We start from the raw sequence: 20327 nt of genomic DNA, 5'->3' as shown, positions 1-20327 counted from the left end.
CCACTGCACTCCAACCTGGGTGACAGAGTAGGACCCTGTCTCCATAAAAAAGGAAATGTGGCCTACCACTAGCTGAGTGTCTTGTACAGAAGAATGGAGGTGAAGAGGATGGAATCTATGTAACAGAACAGGCAGGAAGTCGACTGTTGGTGCCGTGCTGACAGAAGCTCAACTCCTTTCCTTCTGCCTGCTCTGCTGCCTGCCCCGCTCTACGATAGAAAGTGAATGGGTTTCCAATCTGCAAGGATTTGGGAGGTGAAGAAAGGAAGCTGCTTTGTCGTCAAGTTTGGTGGGAGTGAAACAAAAAGGACAACGAACAGGGCAAGAAGTCCTGGAACATGGGTTTTGTGCCAGATGTGCTGGAACATGTGTGGTGGCACCAAGCACTCCAGGGCTATATGAATCACATCTAGTAATTCACTCAGCAGCCACTATACACCTATAAGCAGGTGTGAGACAGTTTTCTAATCCTGCTACTCCCTCCTGCAACCTTTTCTGCAACCCTCAAACCTCAGTGCTCACAGTTCCACAGGGGAAGCTGCAAGAGTTCCGCAGAGGGGCGGACTCCTTCTGAAATATTTCACCTAGAGCTCCCAGCACTAGGCCCAGTCATCCTGAGCATGCTGACTGTTCATTTATCAGTCAATAAACTGTTAGGTTCATGCTACGAGGAAAGATAGTTAAGATAGTTACATTACTTCCGTAGAAGGCAAAGATAAATTCCTTAAGCACAGGTTCAAAGGGCGCATGCGTAAATGCTACGCAACAGCAGTGATGAACGTTACTGCCATAGAGGCACGACGCAGACCAATCTGCCTCGGGGCGCAGCTTACCCTCTCAGAACAAGCTCGCTGCACCCGACGCCCCTCCCCTTTTCCTCCGGCCTCCCCTGACGGAAGCGGAAGCGGCGCTCGCGCACACTAGTGGTCTAGCTCGCTGGCTCCGGAAGCCGCGGTCCTTCACCCTCCTCGTTGGTCTCCTGTCACCATGGCGCTGGCTGTCTTGCGGGTCCTGGAGCCCTTTCCGACCGAGACACCCCCGTTGGCAGTGCTGCTGCCGCCCGGGGGCCCGTGGCCGGCGGCGGGGCTGGGCCTGGTGCTGGCCCTGAGACCTGCAGGGGAGAGCCCGGCAGGGCCGGCGCTGCTGGTGGCAGCCCTGGAGGGGCCGGGCGCGGGCACCGAAGAGCAGGGTCCCGGGCCCCCGCAGCTCCTGGTTAGCCGCGCGCTGCTGCGGCTCCTGGCACTAGGCTCCGGGGCCTGGGTGCGGGCGCGGCCGGTGCGGCGGCCCCCGGCGCTAGGCTGGGCACTGCTTGGCACCTCACTGGGGCCTGGGCTCGGACCACGAGTCGGGCCGCTGCTGGTGAGGCGCGGAGAGACCCTCCCAGTGCCCGGACCGCGGGTGCTGGAGACGCGGCCGGCGTTGCAAGGGCTGCTAGGCCCAGGGACTCGGCTGGCTGTGACTGAGCTCCGCGGGCGGGCCAGACTGTGCCCAGAGTCTGGGGACAGCAGTCGGCCCCCACCCCCGCCCGTGGTGTCCTCCTTTGCGGTTTCTGGCACAGTCCGGCGACTCCAGGGAGTTCTGGGAGGGACTGGAGATTCACTAGGGGTGAGCCGGAGCTGTCTCCGTGGCCTTGGCCTCTTCCAGGGCGAATGGGTGTGGGTGGCCCGGGCCGGAGAGTCATCGAACACTTCACGGCCGCATTTGGCCAGGGTGCAGGTCCTAGAACCTCGCTGGGACCTCTCTGATAGACTGGGACCCGGCTCTGGGCAGCTGGGAGAGCCCCTCGCTGACGGACTGGCGCTCGTCCCTGCCACTTTGGCTTTTAATCTTGGCTGTGACCCCCTGGAAGTGGGAGAGCTCAGAATTCAGGTAGGATAAAGGACTGAGGTCAAGAGTGCTTCCTCTCCCTTATACCCTCTTCTGTGTCTTAGGTGAATTGGAAGACTAGAGCCGTAGCATTTATGACTCGTGCTCCATATTATCCCGGACTTTGAACATAATGTTTCTAGCCAGGCGCGGTGGCTCACGCCTGTAATCTCAGCACTTTGGAAGGCCGAGGCCAGCGGATCACTTGAGGTCAGGAGTTCGAGACCAGCCTGACCAACATGGAGAAACCCCGTCTCTATAAAAAATATATAATTAGCCGGGCGTGGTGTCGCATGCGTCTAATCCCAGCTACTCGGGAGGCTGAGGCAGGAGAATCACTTGAACCCGGGAGGCAGAGCTTGTGGTGAGCCGAGATCGCACCATTGCACTCCAGCCTGGGCAATAAGAGTGAAACTCCGTCTCAAAAATAATAATAATAATAATGTTTCTTAGCCTCATTTATCTATTTTCTTTTTCTTTCTTTCTTTTCTTTCTTTTTTTTTGAGATGGAGTCCTGCTCTGTCGCCCAGGCTGGAGTGCAGTGACGCGATCTCGGCTCACTGCAACCTCCGCCTCCCGGGTTCAAGCGATTCTCCTGCCTCAGCCTCCCGAGTAGCTGGGACTACTGGCTCGCGCCACGACGCCGGCTAATTTTTGTAAGTTTTAGTAGAGACGGGATTTCACTGTATTGGTCAGGCTGGTCTGGAACTCCTGACCTCAGGTGATCCACTCAAAAGTGTTGGGATTACAGGTGTGAGCCACCGCACCAGGCCTGTTTATGCATTTTCTATAATCAAAATATAAGCCTCCATAATGTAGTGGGGCATACAAAAGGCTTTCATTCATTCAGGTGAAAGGTGAGGTTTGGGTGTGGTGGTGCTTGCCTGTAATCCCAGCTACTTGGGAGGCTGAGGCAGGAGAATTGTTTGAATCTGGGAGGCGGAGGTTGCAGTGAGCCCAGATCACACCACTGCACTCAAGCCTGGACGACAGAGCAAAAATTCTGTGTCAAAATTTTAAAAAAAGTGAGGTTTCAGGTGTGTATGTTAATCTACTCAATCTTATTAGTTTATTGAATTGCTACAATGTATTAGGTATTGTGCTTTATAATATGGAGAATGATGTCTCTGCTTTTGCTCATGCTTATCCTTGACTTCAAATTGTTTCCTATTATTCCAGCCTCATCTGTTAAAATCCTACCGTTCTTTCCCTCAAGAGCCATCTGAAGATGACACCTTTGTCACAAAGCCTTTCATGATCTCGCAGTCACAAATTTAGCACTTCCTCCTATAGCATTTTCTATCTTTTTTATGGTATTTATTTTATTCTATCTTGTTATGATTACATAATCTGTCTAATCCCCAATTATATATTGTAAATACCTTGAAGGAAAGGAGTCTTTATTATCTTTGGTGCCTGGTATTTAATTTTAATATTTTATTAAATACATCCAAGGGAAGTTTTTGGTTTCTGCCTTTACTTCAGGAAGAAAGTTGTAGAACAGATAATAGTTGTTCCATTTTCATAGGTTACTGAGTAAGGAGGCACCAGTTCACCATAACAGACATAAGAGTGACAAAAAAATAAACCTTCATTGTGTGAAAAAAAAGAAGGCCAGGCGCAGTGGCTCATGCCTGTAATCCTAGCACTTTGGGAGGCTGAGCCAGGCAGATCACTTGAGGTCAGGAGTTCCAGACCAGCCTGGCCAACATGGTGAAACCTTGTCTCTACTAAAAATACAAAAATCAGCCCAGTATGGTGGTGCACACCAGTAAACCCAACTACTGGGGAGGCTGAAACAGGAGAATTGCTTGAACCTGGGAGGTGGTGGCTGCAGTGAACCCAGATCACACCACTGCACTCCAGCCTGGGTGACAGAGCAAGACTCTGTCTCAAAAAAAGAAAAAAAGTTAAGTTTAGGGGGACAAATACAGCAGTGTTCAATTAAGGACCTAGATATATGGTTTAGATGGTGCTGTCCAATGTGGAAGCCACCAGCCACTTTGTGGCTTTTAAAATTTAAATTAGCTAAAACTAAATAAAGTAAGCTTGGCCAACATGGCGAAACCCTATCTCTATTTTAAAAAATACAAAAATTAAATCCCAGCACTTTGGGAGGCCGAGGAGGGTAGATCACAAGGTCAGGAGATCGAGACCATCCTGGCTAACACGGTGAAACCCCGTCTCTACTAAAAATACAAAAAAAAAATTAGCCGAGTGTGGTGGCACATGCCTGTAGTCCCAGCTACTTGGGAGGCTGAGGCAGGAGAATCCCTTGAACCTGGGAGGTGGAGGTTGCAGTGAGCCGAGATTGTGCCGCTGCACTCCAGCCTGGATGACAAGCGAGACTCCGTTTCAAAAAACAAAAAAAACCCACAAAATTTAGCCCGGCATGGTAGTATGCATGCCTATAGTCCCCGCTACTCAGGAGGCTGAGGCACAAGGAGAATCATTTGAACCCAGGAGGCAGAGGTTGCAGTGAGCCAAGACTGTGCCACTGCACTTCATCATGGGCAACAAAGCAAAAGTCTCAAAAAAAAGAGAAAAAACAAAACAAAACTAAAATCCAGTTTTTTAGTCGCTTTAGCTACATTTCTTTGTTTTTGTTTGTTTGTTTTGTTTTATCTTTTTAGCCACATTTCAAGTGCTCAATAGCACATGCAGATATAGACCATTCCATTGTAGGGAGTTCTACTGGGCAATACTAGAGCAGCCAGTTAATACTATGGGATGTCAGGTAGAGATATAAGATACATGTGAAAGGGAGTGGATGTAGGTTTCCTCCTGAATGGAGGAAAAACTACTGGAGTACTCAAGAGTAGAGCTCATTGAACCAACCAACCACTGAACAAACACTTTCGGCTTTTCCCACAGCCTGAATTCAGAGGTTCCCCACTAATGACCACTTAATGTTAATCCCAGTGGGTGCCTGGTGTCACTCATAGGTCTTGTGGGAATAAATGTCTTTACCATTTCACAGGCTCTGGGCCAAGTTAAAGGTGTCACAGAAAGGTTATCTTTACCAAGAAAATTTTTTGGAGCCAGAGTGGGGATAGGAGGTGACATTCTCTTCCTAGTACCCATTAGAGGGAGAGGTTTTCAGGTCTGCTACCTCAGGTGCCACCTTCCACAAGCCTTGTGGTTATGGGAAAGACAGGATGGAAATAGACATGTTGGCTGCTAAGAGACAGGTTAGAGCCTGCCCCCTTAGGAGAAGGTTATAACGTGGCGGTTATTTCTCTAATAGAGGTATTTGGAAGGCTCCATCGCCCCTGAAGACAAAGGAAGCTGCTCATTGCTGCCTGGGCCTCCATTTGCCAGAGAGTTATACATCGAAATTGTGTCTTCTCCCCACTACAGCACTAATGGAAATTATGACGGTGTTCTTTACCGGCACTTTCAGATACCCAGGTTAGCTACCTAACCTTTTAAGGAGGATAGCATCTCACCCTCATCACATTCCTCCTATCCCATGCCTTAGAATCAGGTACCCCAGAGGCCCTGGTTAAAAGAAGCCACATTTGTGGCTGGGCACTATGGCTTACGCCTGTAATCCCGGCACTTTGGGAGGCCGAGGCGGGCAGATCATGAGGTCAGGAGACTGAGACCATCCTGGGGTTTAGTAGAGACCAAACCCCATCTCTACTAAAAATACAAAACTAAAATTAGCGGGGCATGGTGGTGGGCGCCTGTAGTCCCAGCTACTCAGGAGGCTGAGGCAGGAGAATGGCGTGAACCCAGTAGGCAGAGCTTGCAGTGAGCCGAGATCGCGCCACTGCACTCCAGCCTGGGTAACAGAGTGAGACTCCATCTCAAAAAGAAAAAAAAAAAGAAGCCACATTTTAGACAGATTGTGGTAGGTGCCTCTTGGTATATCAGGGAGACCACAGAAGAGAAATCGGAACCATGAGGTTAATTTGGACATTCCAAACAGAGACACCTTTGATCAAAGAGGGCTCCAAAAGAGCCAGGATCCTGCTCTGCCTCTCATCTGTCTCTGATCCCCCTTTCTAGTCTCTCCACCATTTCCCCTAGTTCATCCTAAGTCTGACTTGTTCCTTGGAGAACTGCGTGGGATCTCTGGGTGGGCAGTAGATCTCTGGGTGGAAGTAGTCTGCATGTTGGGGGTGGGCTTGTGGTAATGAACACATGCTCATTACTCCCATTGTGACCTGACCAGGGCCACTGCTGTGTTGCAGGGTAGTCCAGGAAGGGGATGTTCTGTGTGTGCCAACAATTGGGCAAGTAGAGATCCTGGAAGGAAGTCCAGAGAAACTGCCCAGGTATGCAGCTGCCTTCTGTCCTATAGCTGGGATTTGTAACCTGGTTGCATGGGTTCTACAGTCCCTTCCCTGCAAATCATATGTAATTTGTGCCCAAGAGGATTTTGTTGTCATGTACTGTGTGTGTGTGTGTGTGTGTGTGTAACAGGATCTTGCTCTGTCACCCAGGCTGGAGTTTAGTGGTGCAAACACAGCTCACTGCAGCCTCTACCTCCATGGCTCAAGTGATTCTCCCACCTCAGCACTGCCCCTGCCATAGTAGCTGGGACTACAGGTTTGCATTATCACAACCAGCTATTGGTTTTTGTATTTTTAGTAGAGATAGGGTTTCGCCATGTTGCCCAGGCTGGTCTCGCACTCGAGCTCAAGTGATCTCCCTGCCTTGGCCTCCCAAAGTGCTGAGATTACAGTTGTGCGCAACTCACCCCAAGTCTGTGTACATTTTTTTGGAGAGAAAATTCACCAGTCCTTCAGTTCCCAAACAAGTGTATGACTGAAGAAAGGTTAAGAACCGGTCAGGCATGGTGGCGCATACTTGTAATCCCAGCTACTCGGGAGGCTGGGCAATATAGCTAGACACTGTCTCAAAAAACAACCAAACAAAAAGAACCCTCACTGCTGGCTTTGGGAGGTGTTTATTCTCAAACTGACTGGTGACCCTGTGTAAAGCAAAGCACTAAGAAGAGTTTAGGCCAGGCGTGGTGGCTCACACCTGTAATCCCAGCACTTTGGGATGCTGAGGTGGGCAGATCACTTGAGGTCAGGAGTTCAAGACCAGCCTGGCCAACATGGTGAAACCCTGTCTCTACTAAAAATACAAAAATTAGCTGGGTGTGATGGTGGACATCTGTAATCCCGGCTACTCAGGAGGCTGAGGCGGGAGAATCACTTGAACCTGGGAGGCGGAGGTTGCAGTGAGCCCAGATCGCGTCACTGAACTCCAGCCTGGGTAACACAGCAAGACCATCTCATTTATTTATTTATTTATTTATTTTAAAGAAGAATTTAATGGCCTAGACCAAGACGGGATTCCTTCCTTTCCATTCTCAGCCTTGGTGTTGTTTGGACCAAGACTTGGGCCATACCATCCATATCTCAACATAAGGATATACAGGCTCTGATTTCTGCCTTAACTATGGAGTGTGCACAAGCTACTTCTCAATCCTATCTCTGAAAACGGGAAAGAGGGATTTCTATTGTTTTTGAGAGGGCTACCCTTTCCTATCAACAGAGAATGAGAAATAGAGCATAACCGAGCCAAGAACCCAAAATAAGGAATCCAGCTTTTCTCCTGCTGTTGACTCTGACCACAGAGGTTCCATGTAAAATGTTGAGGCAAAGAATTGAGACACTGCTTTAGCCTTATGCATAGGGAGGAAAATGTGTAGCCCTGTATCCCAGCATTCCCTGTATTCTGAACTCATTTCCTGTAGCAATTTACTAGAAGGAGAGCACAACTGATAGATGCACTAACCCATGCATAACAGCCTTCATGTCCAAGGTCTGTGGCATAGCCAGCCTGGGTCCTCTGCCAGGAGAGAGAGTCCTTGTCTGGAGTGCCTGATTCATCCCTGGTCAATATCCAGTGCTTGGTTCTGGCTACTGCTCAGTACCCCCAATCTCAGGGTAGTGGTGCCCCGTGTAACCCCATTTAGGCTCCAGGTCACCTCTTCAAGGTTTTTCAGATTAAGTACACAACGAGTCTGGTGGAAAATGCCAGGCTGGCACTTAGCAGTCACTTCCCACCTCTATCTCCTGTCTTAAATTTAGCAAACGTCTTTGAGCTAGCTTTCAGTAGGAAAACTACAGAATGCCCCACTCTTTGTACTTTCAAAGGAAAATAGACACTAGAACCTCATGAGACAGGCTGGCAAGCCAGTTCTCTATTGTCTCAACTCTGTAGAACCCTGCTTTCCTCCTGAGTGCTGAGCACATAGTTCTTTCCCCCGCAAGGAAAGCAAGGAAACCAGTGGGTCCAAGGACAGATACAGGTGAGCATTTTAAGCTGCACTGGGCTTGAGAAGGGAAGCCCTGCAGAAGTTCCTGTGAGCCCTGCAAAGGAATTCCACTGTTGGTGGTGTAGCCTCTCCATCCTGTCCCTGGTGCTCCACTTCCCCAAACCAGGCTGCATGGGAGCCAGCTCCACTATCACCTATCTGGCTGGCTGGAGCACAGCCCAGTGTTCCTTAGCAGTGTCCACATAGGGTCCAGAGCTCTGGCCTTTCTATTCACTGAGGTGGTCCAACCACCCTCCACTGAGGAAGGTAGTGTCTCCCTACGCCACAGTGCTGTCCCCCATCTCATTCCTATGCAGGGCTTCCATGTTGAGTCATACACACTATGACTCAGCTGTTGAACTTGATGGAGATCCTAGGTTAGAGGCCCACTGTCATCTATTTATAATTAATTATAGGCAGATTCAGGCTTCCTGATGTTCTAGGTTTACTATAGTACTTAGAAGAGTTTCATAATACTAACCTGGTATGCTTCCCTCTCCACCTTGCTGTACTCTCACACCCCTTTGTTGCTAGAGAGAGCAGCTTGGAGACTGTGGGGCAGTGTGAGCAGAGGAATTTGCAGCCTGATTGGATCTTAAAGAGGACTAGGTTATAGCCTGGCTCTGTCGTTGCCTTGCTGCCCGAGGATTAAAGAGGGAAGTAGTTCATCATTTCTTTATCTGGAAAATTGGGTTAGTAGCTATTCCTGCTACCCATCCTCTTCCCTGTTAGTAGGTTGAATAACCCTAACTCACTATGATACTCGCCAACGACTGCACAGCCCTGGTTTTGCATCAGAATTGCTGGGGAAGCTTTCAAAAAATACAGATGCCTAAGCCCCACCCCAGATCTATTGGAGCAGAATCAGGGTGAGGCTAGAGCCTGTGCTTTTTTTCTTCACAAAGGAAGGAGAAAGGTTAATTTTAAAAACAGATAAAATTCACACACTGTAATACCATGCTTTTAAAGTATATAATTCAATTTTTTAATTGATAAGGTTGTACAACCAACAAACATCACTGTTTAATTCCAGAACATTTTCAACACCTTAAAAAGAAACTCTGCACCCATTACCAGTCATTCCCTATAGCTTCCCTCCTAGCCGATGACAACTGCTGTTCTACTGAATGGAATCACATAATATGTGAGAAATATTTAGTTTTTAAAGTTACACAGATAATTCTAGTGTGCAGCCAGAATACAGAACCGTTATTCATCAGATGGCATTAAGGACTCTACGTGCAATGACATTTTGTGGATTATTGAATAAGAGCCAAGGGACCCTTCCCCCTGGGGTTTTTGGGGCCTGGGTGGCTGTGTATTTGAGGGAGAGACTGAAGCCAGTGGAAATAATCAGATGATCCACTGCTTAGTGCAGCAGCGGCTTCTCCCATTGGTGTGGTGGGTAGGCCACATGCCTGGAGAAACACACCCCCTCAGAGCTCTCATGGCTGTCATGGGGGATGCAGAGGGACAGGCATAGCTCTTGCCCTCAAGGTGTGTATGGCCTGTCAGGAAGAGGAGAAAGTCCATCTGCATTCCTTTTCCCCACCATGACTCGGGACACGCACTTGTGGTGCTCTTGTTTGTCTTCTGTGATTGAGAAACCTTGTCCTTGAGGAGGGGGCGTTTTTGGACTCTGCGTCTGGGGTTCATTGGGCCTTTTTCCTGCAGGTGGCGGGAAATGTTTTTTAAAGTGAAGAAAACAGCTGGGGAAGCTCCAGATGGGCCAGCCAGCGCCTACTTGGCCGACACCACCCATACCTCCTTGTACATGGTGAGGCCCCAGGGATGGGTGTAGACCAGCACAGGGGGTAGAAACAATTTTTAGAAATGAAAGCTTTTTCCTACCTTTCACAGGTGGGTTCTACCCTGAGCCCTGTTCCATGGCTTCCTTCAGAGAAATCCACTCTCTGGAGCAGTTTGTCTCCTCCAGGCTTGGAGGCCTTGGTGTCTGAACTCTGTGCTGTCCTGAAGCCTCGCCTCCAGCCAGGGTGAGTGAGGTCATCACCCCAGGGTGTGAGAAAAGCCTGGCTAGAACATCCCTGGAGGAGCAGCAGCCAAATGGGTAGTTCCTAATGAACTGGACAGAGTGGGATTGGGAGGACCTTCCTCAAACCAGTATGTCCAGACCAGGCCACCAGCCTACTCCTTTCTGTAAGCCAATTCCCACGCTCCTTTCCTGGGATAACCTCTGTCCTCCAGGACTGGCTCTGGAGGAAGAATCTCCAGCAGGGGCATCTGTTTCTGAAACTGCCTTTCCCCTTGGGGAGCTCACTAGCAATCCTGGACTTTACTGCCCTGGCCCTGAAGGACACAACTCCCCATATCAGTGGCCCAGGTGTGGACGCAGACCCCCAACCGCCGCCAGTGCCACCACAATGCCTCTCAATACCATTCAGACCAGTCAAAACAGTTGAGGTTTTATTGGCAGCACAGCAATGCCAAAGGGAATTAATTAGTCTTTGGCTGTTGGATATGCTGGATGCCTCGGCCAGAGCACCATAGGTGATGTGGGAGACACAGCCTCACTACATGGCAACAGCCCTGGCCTGGGGTAGGCGAGGCTCAAGGAGAGAAAAACAGGGTGTCTGCTTTATAGATTCAAGGGACCCTGTGTTACTGGGGACTCTAAAGTTTGGGCAAAATGAAGGAGATGAATGTTCTCTGGTTGCAGGGGTGCCCTGCTGACAGGAACTAGCAGTGTCCTTCTACGGGGGCCCCCGGGCTGTGGGAAGACCACAGTAGTTGCTGCTGCCTGTAGTCAACTTGGGCTCCATTTACTGAAGGTGAGGGTCTCTGGAGAGTAGAATCCCAACTACTTCCCCTCCCTAGCTCAGGTTCTCCCTCTCTGCTGCTTCCTCTCCCCTCCCTCCTCTGTCTACTCACAGACCCTAACACTTCAGCCCAGTGGGTCAGGCATAGTCCCATGATGCTCAGCTGCGGAGAGGTACTTTCAAGAAGAAGGGGGTTGCAAGATAGTGGTGGACAGTCCAGGGAATGGGATAGGGTAAAAAAGACGTAGGACTTGGCCAGGGTATCTTCCCCATCCCTGCCCTCCAGAGAAAAAGATGGCTCACATCTTCCGACTCCTCCTCCCCTTATTCTCCTGCCTTTGTCATGCTTGCCCCTTGCTCACAGACCCATTGGGATCCCCTCCCCAGGTGCCCTGCTCCAGCCTCTGCGCAGACAGTAGTGGGGCTGTGGAGACAAAACTGCAGGCCATCTTCTCCCGGGCCCGCCGCTGCCGGCCTGCAGTGCTGTTGCTCACAGCCGTGGACCTTCTGGGCCGGGACCGCGATGGGCTGGGTGAGGATGCCCGTGTGGTGGCTGCGCTGCGTCACCTCCTCCTTGATGAGGACCCCCTCAACAGGTATTTATACAGAGCTGGGCCTGTCAAAACGAGGAGGCCGGCCAGACGTGGTGGCTCACGCCTGTAATCCCAGCACTTTGGGAGGCCAAGGTGGGTGGATCACCTGAGGTCAGAAGTTCGAGACCAACCTGGCCAACATGATGAAACCCCGTCTCTACTAAAAACACAAAAATTAAGTCAGGTGCGGTGGCTCACGCCTGTAATGCCAGCACTTTGGGAGGCCAAGGCGGGCGGATCACAAGGTCAGGAGATCAAGACCAGCCTGGCTAACATGGTGAAACTCCATCTCTACTAAAAATACAAAAAAAAAAAAACTTAGCCGGGCGTGATGGCGGGCGCCTGTAGTCCCAGCTACTGGGAGGCTGAGGCAGGAGAATGGCGTGAACCTGGGAGGTGGAGCTTGCAGTGAGCCGAGATCGCGCCACTGCACTTCAGCCTGGGCAACGGAGTGAGACTCCTTCATACACACACACACAAAATACAAAAATTAGCAGGGTGTGGTGGCAGGCGCCTATAATCCAAGCTACTTGGGAGACTGAGGCAGGGGAATCGCTTGAGCCCAGGAGGTGGAGGTTGCAGTGAGCCAAAATCGCATCATTGCACTGCAGCCTGGGCGACAAGAGCAAGACTCAGTCTTTTTTTTTTTTTTTTTTTTTTGAGACGGAGTCTCGCGCTGTGTCACCCAGGCTGGAGTGCAGTGGCGCGATCTCGGCTCACTGCAAGCTCCGCCTCCCAGGTTCACGCCATTCTCCTGCCTCAGTCTCCGAGTAGCTGGGACTACAGGCGCCCGCCACCACGCCCGGCTAGTTTTTTGTATTTTTAGTAGAGAGGGGGTTTCACCATGTTAGCCAGGATGGTCTCGATCTCCTGACCTTGTGATCCACCCGCCTCGGCCTCCCAAAGTGCTGGGATTACAGGCTTGAGCCACCGCGCCCGGCCAAGACTCAGTCTTAAAAAAAAAAAAGAAAAACAAAAACGGGGGCAGGGGGAGCAGCCCTCCTACTTTTCAGCCTTTCATTCCTCCCTTCTCTCACCCCTCAGTGACTTCTCAGTCATCTACCACCCATTTGGCTGCCCTCTAGACAGCCCTGAGCTCAGTGTCTTAAAGGGATCCAGAGGGAGGAGTCTGTGGTTTAGCATTTATTGGGGAACAGTTGGTTAAAGAAAAAGCCTCTGCACTCAATGTGATGGGGAAACACAGTTCCCCCATCTAGGAACTGGGGTAGGTGCTCATCTCCCTACCCCATCCTAGCACCCACCTCACTTCCCTGCCGTTCTGTGCTGACTTTGGGACAAGGCAGTCCACAGGAGCTGTCAACCACATTCTTACCCCCAGTGCCCACTCCTCTGTCTGCAGCTGCCCTCCCCTCATGGTTGTGGCCACCACAAGCCGGGCCCAAGACCTGCCTGCTGATGTGCAGACAGCATTTCCTCATGAGCTGGAGGTGCCTGCTCTATCAGAGGGGCAGCGGCTCAGCATCCTGCGGGCCCTCACTGCCCATCTTCCCCTGGGCCAGGAGGTGAACTTGGCACAGCTAGCACGGCGGTGTGCAGTGAGTATCAAGGCAGAGTACTGGCCCTCCCTAGGAGGTCCCTGGCTTTTGTTACAAGAACTCAGTCCTGTTGCCTTGTGAGTGAGAATAGAAAACCCAGGCTGGGCGCCGTGGCTCACGCCTGTAATCCTAGCACTTTGGGAGGCCGAGGTGGGCAGATCACCTGAGGTTGGGAGTTCGAGATCAGCCTGGCCAACATGGAGAAACCCCGTATCTACTAAAAATGCAAAATTAGCCAGGAGTGGTGGCGCATGCCTATCCCAGCTACTTGGGAGACTGAGACGGGAGAATCGCTTGAACCCAGGTGGAGGTTGCAGTGAGCCGAGATCTCGCCACTGCACTCCAGCCTGAGCAACAAGAGCAAAACTCCATCTCAAAAAAAAAAAAACAAACAAACAAAAAAAAAAACCCCTAAGGCATCAACAGAGGGCCTCTGCTCCAACTGCTCCAACTGGGGGATGGTCCCTGAAGGTTCCTACCTACTGTGCCCTGCTCATGTGGCCTTTCCTGTGGTTCCCTAGGGCTTTGTGGTAGGGGATCTCTATGCTCTTCTGACCCACAGCAGCCGGGCAGCCTGCACCAGGATCAAGAACTTAGGGTAAGAGGAGTTGGGCCCAGGAAAGGCAGAAAGAGGAAATGGATGTAGATGGGTGGGTGGTGAGGAAGGGAATGGGATGTTGGTGGGGAGGAGGCCTCCCTGTGTTCTTCTTTGCAGTTTGGCAGGTGGCTTGACTGAGGAGGATGAGGGGGAGCTGTGTGCTGCTGGCTTTCCCCTCCTGGCTGAGGACTTTGGGCAGGCACTGGAGCTACAACAGACAGCTCACTCCCAGGCTGTTGGAGCCCCCAAGGTGGAGACCAAGTCCTTGGAGGTGGGACAGGAGCCCCTGCAAGAGCATATCCCAACCATGCACTTTCCATCTCCTAGATCCCCTCAGTGTCCTGGCATGATGTAGGTGGGCTGCAGGAGGTGAAGAAGGAGATCCTGGAGACCATTCAGCTCCCCCTGGAGCACCCTGAGCTACTGAGCCTGGGCCTAAGACGCTCAGGCCTTCTGCTCCATGGGCCCCCTGGCACCGGCAAGACCCTCCTGGCCAAGGCAGTAGCCACTGAGTGCAGCCTTACCTTCCTCAGGTGGCCAGGGGGCCTGGAAGGATGGCGGGTGGATCAGGGGCTGCAGCATGCTGGGGAGCAGGAGGGGCTGCCCGAGAGATCAGTTGTGTGTATGTGCATCTGACGGGTCTCACCTTCTTACATCCTCTCACTCAGCGTGAAGGGGCCAGAGCTCATTAACATGTATGTGGGCCAAAGTGAGGAGAATGTGCGGGAAGGTGAGTGAGCAGGGAGGGGCAGGGCTTCCCATGCTTCCCAAATCCTGATGGCCCCCAAGCCACCCCCACTGCCAGGCTACTCATGGTCATTCCTAGTCCTCCTTTCCACAAGTCACGTTCCTGCCCAGCTGGGTCTAGTACCTGGGGTGCCAGTGCTGTATTGTCAGACCCCAGTTTCCCTCCCTGCTCTTGCCTAACTTCAACCCCCTGCAAGTCGAGCTTCACCCTCCTGTGGGCCCCAATCTCTCTTCAGTGTTTGCCAGGGCCAGGGCTGCAGCTCCATGCATTATCTTCTTTGATGAACTGGACTCTTTGGCTCCAAGCCGGGGGCGAAGTGGAGATTCTGGAGGAGTGATGGACAGGTGTTGGTCTGAGTGGGAATGGAGCCTGGGGGGTCCAGGGTGGGAAGGATATGAGAAAGCTCACAGCAGTCTTCAAGAGTCCAGAGATAGAAGTTCCTGCTGTTTCAGTTCTGAGGTAATATAATGGAAGCTGAAAGGGGCCATGAAATTGGGCAGGGGCCACTGAGGAGAATGGGGGCCTACCTGGAGGGGCACACTGGGCACAGCTGAGTGGAGGGCCCTGATGAGACTGCCTGTAAGGAGAGGTACCACAGGCAGGGGCAGAGTCTAAGGGGGACACCAAGGACTCTTGCCCTTGCTCCCTTCACTCCAGGGTGGTGTCTCAGCTCCTTGCCGAGCTGGATGGGCTGCACAGCACTCAGGATGTGTTTGTGATCGGAGCCACCAACAGACCAGATCTCCTGGACCCTGCCCTTCTGCGGCCTGGCAGGTGGTCCCCTTGTACTGCTTACCTCCACCTTCATTCTGTGCCTCCACCCCTCATGGCTGGGCTCCCTGAAACTTATACCTGCCTATCTCCCTAAAGATTTGACAAGCTGGTGTTTGTGGGGGCAAACGAGGACCGGGCCTCCCAGCTACGTGTTCTGAGTGCCATCACACGCAAGTATGCCCTGTTAAAAGAAGACTGCAAAGGGCTTGCGCCTTGGGATGCTTAGGGGATGCATGCAACATGCAGAATGAGCTGGTCAGCACTGGCTTTTGAGGGAGGAGGTGATGCCAACTCTGTTTCTTCCCGTATCCCACAACAGATTCAAGCTAGAGCCATCTGTGAGCCTGGTAAACGTGCTAGATTGCTGCCCTCCCCAGCTGACAGGTGCGGACCTCTACTCTCTCTGCTCTGATGCCATGACAGCTGCCCTCAAACGCAGGGTTCATGACCTGGAAGAAGGTGAGCCACTTGCCGGCCTGAGAGGTCAACCAGAAAGCCAGTGGGGAGCTGGGTGCACTTGAGTCCCAGCTACTTGAGAAGCTGAGGTAGGAGGATCGCTTGAGCCCAGGAGTTTGAGGCCAGCCTGGACAACACAGAGAGACCTCATCTCAAAAAAAAAAAAAAAAAAAAAAAATGTTTAAGGAAAAGAAGACGAGTGGGAGACAAACCTAGTCCTGGATTTCAGAGGGAAGATCACTGACATCTAGGAGACCCTGAGCAGGAAGGCACCATCCCAGGGCTCTCCCCTGCCTGGGCATAGACCACAGCCTCTGTTCCCTAGCCGGGATGGGGAATCTGGCCTCACCTCCCACCTTGTCATCTCCAGGACTGGAGCCAGGGCTCTCCCCTGCCTGGGCATAGACCACAGCCTCTGTTCCCTAGCCGGGATGGGGAATCTGGCCTCACCTCCCACCTTGTCATCTCCAGGGCTGGAGCCAGGGAGCTCAGCATTGATGCTCACCATGGAGGACCTGCTGCAGGCTGCCGCCCGGCTGCAACCATCAGTCAGTGAACAGGAGCTGCTCCGGTACAAGCGCATCCAGCACAAGTTTGCTGCCTGCTAGGAGCCCCCCAGGGCCTGGGACCCCACTCAGCATGGCTGCAGGTACCTCGATAGCCCACAGAGAGATCTGGGAGGGAAGGGCTCCTCCTCAGGCTGCTGCCAACCCACCTGGAGGCCACCTCCCTCCAGGAGATCCCGGGGTGCAAAGTGGCATTGGGACAGCAGCAAGAGCTCAAGAGACATCTCCTGCCTACTTGCCCCTCCTTCCAGGTTGGCTTTAAGAGGAAGGCCCATCTGCTCAGGAGGAGGGCCAGGGCCTTGGTTCTGGGGATTGGGCCCTAAGAGGGCTAGTTCTGTGGCTGAAAATAAAACATGTCCCTCCCCCTACTGGTGTTGTGGCATGAAAGGTTGGAGTGGGAAAGAGCAGGGTTATGGGAGGAGTAAGCCCTGGGGGCGGGCGGGGGGCTGGCCATCGTGGGAGTCTGATCCTTCTGACATAAACACAAGGCATGCAGGAACTGAAAAAGGCACAGACTATATTGTTTACCCTTCCATCTGCGGAACCCACATCCCTGCACCCCAGCTGTAGTCTGCTCTAGAGGCTGGCCCTGGTGTGGGGCTGCTGGTCCCGATCTTCAAGACAGAGCCTAGCAGTGCCTGGGTGGAGGCTTGTGGGAGCTGAGGCCACACTCAGTCTGTCCTCTTGAGCACGTGGATGAAGTAGCAGGGAACATAGGCTTGGCCTGGCTTGTAAGGCTTGAAGTCACCCAGGACGCTGTGCTGGCACTTGCCCCCGAAGGCTGCTTGGAGCAACTCCGTGAAGGATGCCAGACAGTGTGGGTAGTAGGAGAGCCGGAACTTACTGTAACAGAGCCCCCAGCAACCATGAGGACTGGTGACCTCAGCTTCCCCAACTACTGCCTCACCCCCACTGAGCCAAGTGGTACCTCAAGCCAGGAGAGCCATCCTGGCCAGCCCCCGGCACCTGCACTGTATAGTCCAGGGTCACCATGTGGGCCTTGTTGTTCACTATCAGCACTGATGTTGTGATGTCCTTGGTCAAGTCACTCTGTAGGTGGTGGGGCAGGCTGCGTTAGCCTCTGTAACCTACCTTGGGGCCACTGGACCCTCCCTCCACCCCACCCCCACCCCCAATCCCAGAGGGCCCCACCTTATAGTAGATATTCTTCCCTGGGGGTGCACAGCCTGTGCTGAGGATGTGGTCGTAGTTGCGGTGATCAATGACCAGCAGGCCCCCTGCTCGCACCATGCTTGCAATGTTTTTCAGCGCCAGCCGGTGCTCACTCTGGTCCCCTGAGCGCCAGGCAGGGGCAGAAAGGCTCCATCTGCTCAGGGCCCCCAGCACCAGTCTCCCTCCCATCTCTCCCCTCCCCAGGGGTGCCAGAGCCAAATCAGAGAGAGGCAGAGAGTCTGCTTTGCAGAGCAGGTGCCCAGAGGTCTGTGGAAGAGGGTACAGCTCAAGGCGGGGGCCATGCCCAAGGCCACACCCTCTCTCACCTTTGCAGTCTGGCAAGTGAGCGAAACTGTTTCCAAGGCAGATGACAGCATCAAAGCCACCCTCTGCTGACTGGGGCACATCTTTGTCCAGAGTCATCCAGTTGGCTTCTTCAATGACTGGGGCCAGGAAGGGAAAGAGGAATCAGGGAGGCACCATGGTACCAGTAGCAGCCACCTCCACCAAGTGCAGTCCTGCCTGGGATTCTTCTTAAGACACAAAAACTCCCCGTTCAGTTAGGGGGAGGAGAGAAGAGGGATCAAGGGAGGAGGAACCCTGGTTTGGAAGGAGGGCTCTGTGCTTATGGGCTTTTCTTTGAGGGGAGGGACAAGATGCCATAAACACAGTTAAAACCAGCTCTTCACACCCAGTGTCTCATTCTGGAGCTTAAGCCTTGCTTTTCAGAGAAATTACAGTAATTTTGCTGTCTCCCCGAGGAAAACACAACACTCCACCCCCACCCCCACTTAAAGGAGCCCCAGGCAGAATGAACAGTGTTCCTGGTGACGGCTGGGGGGGCCTGGCTAGACCTGCATACCCCACTTGTCGAAGGCGGGCTCGTGCCGCCGGTTCCAGCGCTCCTTAAGCGCATACTTCAGCATCTTGTCACTGGCATCCACACTCATCACGCTGAAGCCCTCTTCCACCAGCATAATGGAGTCCACCCTGGGCAGGGCCAGTGGAGAGAGACAGAGAGGGGCAGTCAGGGGAGCCTGGGAGGGCCAGGAGACCCTGTGCCGGACACTTTTGTCTCCACTTCTCAGAGTCCATTCCTCTGCCTCCTCTCCCCAGGCCCTCTCCACTGACCTCACAAATCTATTTCCTATCACCACGAGGCAACTTTTTTTTTTTTTTTTAAGGCGCCTCTTCAGAGCTAGGCACTCTACAAATATGCAGTAATTCTCATGGCAATCCTGAGAGGTAAATAGTGTTATTCCCATTTGAGAGACAGACAAGCTGAGGCTCCTCTAAGTTAAAATAGGTGTGCACAAGAGGCAGCAGAACATGGTGGTTTAGAGCACAGGACAGACCTTAACCAACCCGGGCCCGTTAGCTCCTCTTCACTGGATGTTGTATGAGGGACTTTTACTTTGCTGAGCCCTTACTTCCCCAGTAGTAAATGAGAGAGTATCACTGCTTAACCTCATGGGGCTTTGTGAGGGTTTGAAAAACTGATGTATCAAAAGCTCCTGGCACTGGCTTGACAGGTGCAAATGTTGAGCAATGTTAACTGTTAACACTGCCCAAGGCCGTCACAGGAGGAATATTTGGAGTCTGTCCGTGGCCCTGGCTCCACAGCCTCAAGGACGCTCACTTTTCTGCCCACACCCTCACTCACACTCAGTCTCCCTTCTCAGTGGCCTCTCCCTGAGCACCCCTGCCCCAACCCTTGGCCTCAGGGGGCACTCGCAGTGCCTGTTCTGCCAGGCAGGTACCTGCTCCTGGCCCTGGTGTCCCACCCATTCCAGACTGGCAAAGGCCGCCCCGACGTGCCGGTCCTGTGGTTCTGCGGCCGCGAGGTACAGGCTGAGCCGGACTCCGATCTCATGCAACGCCCCCGGCCCCCTCCTGGGCTTACCCGGTGCCACAGGCCACGTCGAGCACCCGCTGGCAGCCGTGCTGTCGCAGCAGCCCGAGCAGCCATGCCTTGTACTCGGCGGTGCGGCTGCGGGTGTTCCCAATGTACAGCTGCCACACGCGCGCCGCCTCCCCGTCCGCGTACTGGTCCGGGAGCCCTTCGGCTGCCACCCCCAGGGAGCGGGTCCGGTACACGCTGTCCACCATCCTGCTCCGCGCCTGGCTCCGCAGTCACTCGTTCCGCACTTATAGCACAGGCACTTCAGGCAGCCGACCGCCCCACCCGGCCAATGGCAGGTAAGCGCGCGGACACGCCCCTGCTGGGCTTTGCGCCGGACGCCCGAGGCTGTACAGCTGCGGGGAGGGCACTGCCTTGCAATCCTGGGCTAGGTTCTTTTAGCCAGCCTGCGGACCCAGCCCTCTGTGCAATCCCACGGCAGGAGAGGACCCTCGGATTCCTCTGCCCACTTAACCTGGGTCTCCAGGAGAAGGCGAGAGGGGCCAGGAGAGGAGGGAGCAATGAGATTGCCACTCCATCCCCGCCTCCCAGGTTGGAAAGAGAGGAAGTAAAACCTCAGATCCACAGAGCTGAGCGCCAGGCGGGCAGGACTGGACCGTTCCCAGCGAAGGAAGGCATCAGCAGATCTAAACAAAGAATGTGCAGCCAAAGTGTGTGGGTCTAGCCAGCCGATGCAGGGAAGACAGGGGGAGTCTCTGGAGGTAAAGCTGGTCTGTCCACCCAAGCCCGGGGCGGAGCCGGGGCTGGAAGAATGCTCCCCGCCCACCTGGAGGCCAATGTGCCTCTGTCGTGTAGGTGACCATCAGGCTTTTCCCTGAGCTTCCTAAGGTGTAAGTTGGGCCTTGCTTCCAATTTCTGGATCACTGAGAACCCTTCTAAAGACCCTCTGCTGGCCGGGCGCGGTGGCTCACCCCTGTAATCCCAGCGCTTTGGGAGGCCAAGGTGGGTGGATCACCTGAGGTCAGCAGTTCGAGACCGTCCTGGCTAACACGATGAAACCCCGTCTCTGCTAAAAATAC

The 20327-nt window shown here is 53.1% G+C and overlaps 2 protein-coding genes across 10 annotated transcripts; one reads left to right on the top strand and one right to left on the bottom strand.

Moving 5' to 3' along the window:
* The first annotated feature begins 720 nt into the window (after nucleotides 1-720).
* Nucleotides 721-16582, top strand: PEX6 (peroxisomal biogenesis factor 6). 8 transcript variants are annotated; one of them, XM_009205197.3, is made up of 18 exons: nucleotides 721-1869; nucleotides 5114-5277; nucleotides 6066-6149; nucleotides 9821-9923; nucleotides 10007-10140; nucleotides 10824-10935; nucleotides 11311-11519; nucleotides 12877-13072; nucleotides 13594-13670; nucleotides 13788-13920; nucleotides 13998-14203; nucleotides 14339-14400; nucleotides 14654-14762; nucleotides 15076-15192; nucleotides 15289-15366; nucleotides 15512-15651; nucleotides 16120-16297; nucleotides 16466-16582. In XM_009205197.3, exons 1-17 carry the CDS (start codon nucleotides 988-990, stop codon nucleotides 16254-16256), a joined length of 2943 nt encoding a protein of 980 aa, XP_009203461.1. In that variant the 5' UTR covers nucleotides 721-987; the 3' UTR covers nucleotides 16257-16297; nucleotides 16466-16582. The 8 variants fall into 8 exon arrangements, 7 of the variants coding, with proteins under 7 accessions (XP_009203461.1, XP_009203460.1, XP_003897658.1 ...); XM_009205196.3 differs by having other exon boundaries at nucleotides 16385-16582; XM_003897609.4 differs by having other exon boundaries at nucleotides 16120-16582.
* Nucleotides 16583-16705: 123 nt separating this feature from the next.
* GNMT (glycine N-methyltransferase) lies at nucleotides 16706-20226 on the bottom strand. 2 transcript variants are annotated; one of them, XM_003897611.5, is made up of 6 exons: nucleotides 19291-20209; nucleotides 18250-18377; nucleotides 17714-17830; nucleotides 17367-17509; nucleotides 17143-17264; nucleotides 16706-17057 (listed from the first exon to the last, which is right to left on the bottom strand). In XM_003897611.5, the coding sequence occupies exons 1-6, from the start codon at nucleotides 19494-19496 to the stop codon at nucleotides 16886-16888; spliced, it is 888 nt and encodes a 295-aa protein (XP_003897660.1). In that variant the 5' UTR covers nucleotides 19497-20209; the 3' UTR covers nucleotides 16706-16885. The 2 variants fall into 2 exon arrangements, with proteins under 2 accessions (XP_003897660.1, XP_009203459.1); XM_009205195.4 differs by having other exon boundaries at nucleotides 17367-17830; nucleotides 19291-20226.
* Nucleotides 20227-20327: the final 101 nt, after the last annotated feature.

This window comes from Papio anubis, chromosome 6, assembly GCF_008728515.1.
Source record: "Papio anubis isolate 15944 chromosome 6, Panubis1.0, whole genome shotgun sequence".
Classification (NCBI taxonomy): Eukaryota; Metazoa; Chordata; class Mammalia; order Primates; family Cercopithecidae; genus Papio; species Papio anubis.
Note: the sequence above shows the minus strand (reverse complement) of the source record. Positions and strands in the feature narration are given on the sequence as shown.

Excerpts from the sequence above, each read along its gene's own strand:
- PEX6 (XM_009205197.3), top strand. The coding sequence starts at position 988 with ATGGCGCTGGCTGTCTTGCGGGTCCTGGAGCCCTTTCCGACCGAGACA. Across the intron at positions 6,150-9,820 it reads AGTCCAGAGAAACTGCCCAG|GTGGCGGGAAATGTTTTTTA; the intron begins GTATGCAGCTGC and ends TTTTTCCTGCAG. Across the intron at positions 10,936-11,310 it reads TTGGGCTCCATTTACTGAAG|GTGCCCTGCTCCAGCCTCTG; the intron begins GTGAGGGTCTCT and ends TCCCCTCCCCAG.
- GNMT (XM_009205195.4), bottom strand. The coding sequence starts at position 19,496 with ATGGTGGACAGCGTGTACCGGACCCGCTCCCTGGGGGTGGCAGCCGAA. Across the intron at positions 17,831-18,249 it reads GCCCGCCTTCGACAAGTGGG|TCATTGAAGAAGCCAACTGG; the intron begins GTATGCAGGTCT and ends TCCTGGCCCCAG. Across the intron at positions 17,265-17,366 it reads GGAAGAATATCTACTATAAG|AGTGACTTGACCAAGGACAT; the intron begins GTGGGGCCCTCT and ends CACCACCTACAG.